The sequence below is a fragment of the Taudactylus pleione genome, unplaced genomic scaffold (assembly GCF_031769625.1).
Source record: "Taudactylus pleione unplaced genomic scaffold, aTauple2 ptg000230l, whole genome shotgun sequence".
NCBI classification, from domain to species: domain Eukaryota; kingdom Metazoa; phylum Chordata; class Amphibia; order Anura; family Myobatrachidae; genus Taudactylus; species Taudactylus pleione.
In genome coordinates, this window is record NW_028284632.1 from 820,639 (window position 1) to 826,558 (window position 5,920).

Consider the following 5,920-nt stretch of genomic DNA (forward strand, 5'->3'; position numbering starts at 1 on the left):
CAACTACTGCAGTGGTGATCTGTCTGTCCTGTAGGGTCTGTGGCGGACTCAGCCATACAAGTTGTGCCCCTGGCTATATGTAATAAACATGTTATGATACCATGAAAAGCTTGTTAGCATTCAGCACCTAGGAGTGAATGACTATTCCTCTATTAGGCTGGTTAAGACCTGTGGGGTAACCAGTTACAGTATTCACATAGTCTATGCAATATATTCTACAGCAGATGCTGGCTGTGTAACTGTAGTGGAACTACAAATCCCAGGGAGTCCCACAGGTTCTGTCTGTTCTAGAGCCTGATTTATTTAAGGCAAAACTTTGGAAAGCCTATCATTTACCAGTATCCACAAGCGTTTAATAAGCTAAAATAAATGCTCCCCTCTTACCTTAAACCTTCTCTTATTATAGTTACTGTCACCTGTAATTATATGTACTGGAAATAAATGAACTAAACACGTCTTATTTGTAACCTACAATTGGTGTAATTGCAATGAATTATTAATGGGTAAATGTTGCAATCTGTTCAATAAAATGTTCTGAACCATTTTAGCAATATTAGAAATACAAAAACACAATGCAAATGATACACTAAAAATAATTAGATTTATGTGAATTGTTATATAGCTTTTATTTATTTTTTTGGGGGGCGTACAGATAAAATGTGTCTACTTGCTTCAAATCCTGTATGATGGAAACATAAAGGGGTGCATTTACAAGTGTTCCTAATAATGACAGGTTATGACCTATTTGGCTTCTTTCATTAGAGGGGGAACAAGTAAAATAGTCATAAAAGTATATACTCACCTGTGACATCTAATACAATTAATTTTTATCTTCAATAATCACCTTACTCCATTCCAGCCAGTGCAATAACACACGACATCTATTACTATAATAATTCCAAACCTCTAAGTGCAGTTGCAACATAGTATTTTTTTATTTTCTGTAATAGTGTCAGTGTAGTTATCTGGGCTGCAGTGGAGATAAGGCAGGAGGGGGTGGGTGGAAGGATGATACACATACACATCTATAAGTCATTGTACCACTGCACAGACACTCCTCCAGATATTCGGGCTGCTTGACACAGTGGTACAAGGAACCGACCAATCAGAAGTGAGCGTCTCCCAGGGCTGGCCAATAGCGACACTCACATTGTTATCAACATTTGTCTAATGAGTGATCAACAACTGAGAGAGCTGCCTGGAGTCTCCTGCTGCAACTTTGTGCCGGGGAGGCTGTGAGTGGCTGACACACTTGCAAACTTCTGCTTTAGGGGGGTTTAAGGATAACACCTGGACTTGTTACCTGGATCTGTGGAGGGGATCCGGGGGGATTTGGAGAACTGGGGATCTGGGACCATCACCCAAAGGTAACATCACCGCACAGGGGTCAGTTTTGTAAGTTAGGGAGCAGCCTATTTTAGGAGTGAGACAGAGACAGGAGGAGAGATCCCTATGATAGAGATCAGAGGAGTGGCAGCTATTATATGTTGGTGTAGAACAGGTCACCCCTAAGGCATGGGATATAGGTCTCTAGCAAGTTACAGGTAAAATAAGGGTCTACCCAGTTCTGAGGGCTACACAATATTCTCCAGATTGAGGACATTACTCCATAGAGACCTATTTACTGACATAAGGTTATGGGAAGGGGGCATCGGGATTACTGAGCGCTGCATTTGGCCATTAAATAGATATATAGGTATAGCTGACAAGCAGTCTTATGTCTATAGGGCTGTCTGGTCACAGTGATGTCTATAGAGCCACCTAATGCTATATGGCTATAGAGTGTCTTACATACTATATATATATATATACATATGTCCTTTAGCTGTTGGTTAATAAGCTATAGGTGTATTGTAGTCTGGAGCTAACTGTTGAGCCCATGTACGTTTGAGTAGTATAGATTTGTATAGGTATTAACTACAGTGCATGTGGGTATAGACTGCTGCCTGGCACTGTCTGCACTTAGGTTTGTGTGGGGGGCTCCTAGTATGGAGATAAGCGGAGCCCCGTCTGGATCCCAGGTCCCCCAAACTACCACCTCGACCTCCATACCGGTGACTGTGGCCGGGACCCTCCTGCGGGGCCCGCAGTTGCTCCTGCGCGCAGCTGAGAAGTACCCGCGCACCCCAAAGTGCGCTCGCTGCAGGAATCACGGAGTGGTCTCCGCCCTGAAGGGCCACAAGCGCTACTGTCGCTGGAAGGACTGCATGTGCGCTAAGTGCACGCTCATCGCGGAGCGTCAGCGGGTGATGGCCGCGCAAGTTGCGTTGCGCCGACAGCAGGCGCAGGAGGAAAACGAAGCCCGGGAGCTGCAGCTGCTCTATGGGACCGCCGAGGGACTGGCACTGGCTGCGGCTAATGGCATTATTCCACCCCGACCAGCGTATGAGGTGTTTGGGTCCGTGTGCACAGAGGGAGGAACAGGTAAAATCATTAAAAATGGTTTTGTCCATCTCTATTTCATATATAATATATATAGCACTATTATTCTTTTATTCCTAATTACCCACCACAACATGGATCATTAATGAATGTGGATTAAGGGAAAACGAAAAACTGCAGTAGAAAAACAATAAAAAAAATTGTTAGCAAATTCCAATCCCACAATGTAGAATTATCAAATAAGACTGCTATTCTCCTGTTTTTCTTATCTCCACTTTCATTACTATTTAATTGAATCCTTATTGTCCAACAATAATTTGTTTCGATAATATGCAATAGATACAAAATAATATAAACGAACAAAAAAATTACTTCCAGGATAAATAATAGTTTTCTCTCTCGCTATTTAAAAATCTTTGTCAATGTATATATGTCTGTGTATTATAAGACAGAATAGCATATAATATATTAATTAATTTATTACAATCACTTGTAGTATCAACATTAAAGGTGTTCACTGTTTATCTCAAATCATAAGTATAAAATATCTAAATGTATATGATAAATGTATTTGACAATCTATATACAACTTTTTAATTCAAAACAATATTTTTGGAGCAGAAGGAAGCAAGAAAGCTAATGTTCTTATTGCATTATTATAGTAAAGTTCAGCACATATGATATAATACACTTTTGGCTCTGTGTTTGACTTCCATTTCAATCTATAATCCCTCTTTTACGGAATTCTAGTATAACCACAACACAATAGTTTGATTTTCCTTTTTAAAGTTTGGGACAGTTTGGATAAAATTCCCATAATTTTGGTCATGTCACCAGATCATAGATGCCAACCTGGTCATCCTGCCATAATTTTATAATTGTATTTATATTTGGCAAAGAAAAAGATAAAATGACTGGTGTGATTCTGTAATGCAAGCACAGAGATTCAAACAGCAAACATCAGTCCTCATAAACCACAGATGTTCCATTAATGATGGTTTAAATTTTTTTTTGAACCGTTAGTGCTTTTTTTTTAGTTTATTTGACGATACCTGTAGTTTATATAAACAGACATGGAATAGTTGAAAGAGTTCATGGAAGACAAACAATTTAGTTGGATCCATAATTTACTAAACAGTTCTGGGAGCCCTAAATTTAGCAATTGTTGAATGAAAAAAATTTTGTTTTGTGATTTTTGTTTCTAAGATTTTACTGCTTAATTTTGAAAAACTGCAAAAAAAGATAGATAACCTTGTACTGCATATTATATTAACCATATATGCTTTTTTTCGCTTTCTTTCAGAGACCAAAATCCAGAAGTTTGACTTGTTCCCTAAAACCATGATCCCCAGGTCTATCACCCCCCAGCAGCTGACCTCTGGGACAAAGACAGTGACCCTCGACAGTGAATCTGTGACTGGGAGTGCTCAAGGTACCTCTTCTCCTGAAGTGAGGCAAGGCTCTGGCTCTGAAAATGGGGATGGTGAATCTTTCCTCAGCTCGCCCATGTCCAAAGCCCTGAAAGAAGGTGAGGACAGTCCCAGCTCTATCAGTCCGCTGGGCTCTGAATCTGGATCGGATGCAGAGAAAGATGAACAGGACCCTAGTTCTTCCTCCTCAGCTAGACAGAGGACCCCTATAGACATTCTGACAAGGGTGTTTCCCACCCAGAAAAGGAGCATTTTGGAGTTGGTCCTACAAGGCTGTGGTGGAGATGTGGTCCAAGCCATTGAGCAAATATTAAATAACAGAGGGCAGGAAAAGGGTGATGAGGCTTGGTCTAGAGACTCAACACTTCAAAGTATCCAGCCTTCCGTTTCCACAACACACAGACCACTCATAGCAGGGGCCATCACCCCAGCCATAGGGACCCTAGGGAACAGGTCTGCTTTTTCACCATTGCAGCCCAACACCACCCACTTTGGAACAGACACCAACACTTACCAGCTAAGTGGACATTTAGGACTGAACCCTTTGAGACTTGCATATTCAGCTCACAGCAGAGGACTTGCTTTCATGACCCCTTACTCTACAGCAGGGTTTATGCCCACACTTGGCTTCCGCCCACCTATGGACTATGCCTTTAGTGACCTAATGAGGGACCGAGCCAATGTCCACAAAGACCAGGTTTACTCCAATGGGCTCTATAGTTCTGTAGTCAATAATAACACAGAAAAACAATGAACCCTGTTCTTCAAGTCACAACAGAAGTGTTTGATGACCAAGGATGCTCAGACTGTGAAGGGCACATCCCCACTTCTACTGGGGATAACTCCAGGACAGAGGAACCTCAGAGGAACTAAATTTATGGTCCACTACAACTTAGATCCAGCCCAGTGCAAACATTTGAAACAGTTTTTTTTAAAATATTTTTAATTCAAACAGCCAATATCTGGAGATATTCATGCTGGAGATTTTCTTTGGCTGCAACAGACGCATTGTAAACTTTTTGTAAAATGCACTTTTCCTCTGTTTAAATTGTTGTAGTTTTCTTTGCTTATCAAAAAAAGCATGGGCCTAGCCTCGGTGCATTGTGAATTTGCAATTTATAATATAAACATAAATATATATATATAAACACAAAGACAATATCTAATGTTATGAGATGGGGTTCTAAGTTATTCTTGACGTTGTGGGTGAAGTCAGTGACTTGCAGGTGAAAAGGACAACAGATCAGTCTTCATTGTGTACAGAATTGTAGATATGTTGGGAAGTGGCATCAAAGCTGCTTCTTTTTGTCAATTTTAAAGTATTGCTGTTTGTTTAATTGTGTAGAAAACAATAACACCTTTTTTGTGACCATTCTATAAACATTAGTAATAAATGTTATTTTTTAAAATTCTTTTTTTTTTCCATCTCTTGTGTTCACAGCTTGTATTAGACACATCAGCATTTTTCCACTTATTCACAAACAAGTCCATGAAATAGTTAAAAAAACCCATCATGCGACCTGCTTTCTTTGATCCCTAAAGTAGGGAAAAAGAGAGGTCCAAACATGTATTTTGTGAAAGAAAATACAATGCTATAGAACTGTTTGAGGTTTGATTTGTTGCTGGTCTGCAGATTTAGTGAATCATATGCAATATGCAATATATTCTCTATTAATATTTATTGATATATTAATACTACATTTGTTAGACATTATGCCTTTTTATTTTCTATAATGAATAGATTTATTGATTAATCTGCATTCAATCTCACCATTTGTAGTTGAATTAAATAATAGGGAGATAATTGCAAAGGGCTAAAGGAAAAACTGGGGTAGAACATTTATTTTTTTATTTAGACTATGGAACTCTACAAAACAAATTTGTATACCCATGTTTTATAAATGTCCCCATTTTGTCTTAATTGTATTTGATTAATTAATATTTATGCAATCATTTAGAGTTTTAGATAGTGTCGATCATGTATATGAACAATAATCAAAACAGAGTACATAATTAGTGTTCTCTGTCTACATATAGAAATATATGTTTTATATATATATATATATATATATATATATATATATATATATATATATTTATATAAATGT

At 38.6% G+C, this 5,920-nt stretch overlaps 1 protein-coding gene across 1 annotated transcript; it reads left to right on the forward strand.

Annotated features, from left to right (window-relative positions):
• The first annotated feature begins 1,205 nt into the window (after nt 1-1,205).
• DMRTA2 (DMRT like family A2) lies at nt 1,206-5,224 on the forward strand. The gene is made up of 2 exons (XM_088479346.1): nt 1,206-2,424; nt 3,686-5,224. The coding sequence occupies exons 1-2, from the start codon at nt 1,989-1,991 to the stop codon at nt 4,564-4,566; spliced, it is 1,317 nt and encodes a 438-aa protein (XP_088335472.1). The 5' UTR covers nt 1,206-1,988; the 3' UTR covers nt 4,567-5,224.
• Nucleotides 5,225-5,920: the final 696 nt, after the last annotated feature.

Excerpts from the sequence above, each read along its gene's own strand:
- DMRTA2 (XM_088479346.1), top strand. The coding sequence starts at position 1,989 with ATGGAGATAAGCGGAGCCCCGTCTGGATCCCAGGTCCCCCAAACTACC. Across the intron at positions 2,425-3,685 it reads GTGCACAGAGGGAGGAACAG|AGACCAAAATCCAGAAGTTT; the intron begins GTAAAATCATTA and ends GCTTTCTTTCAG.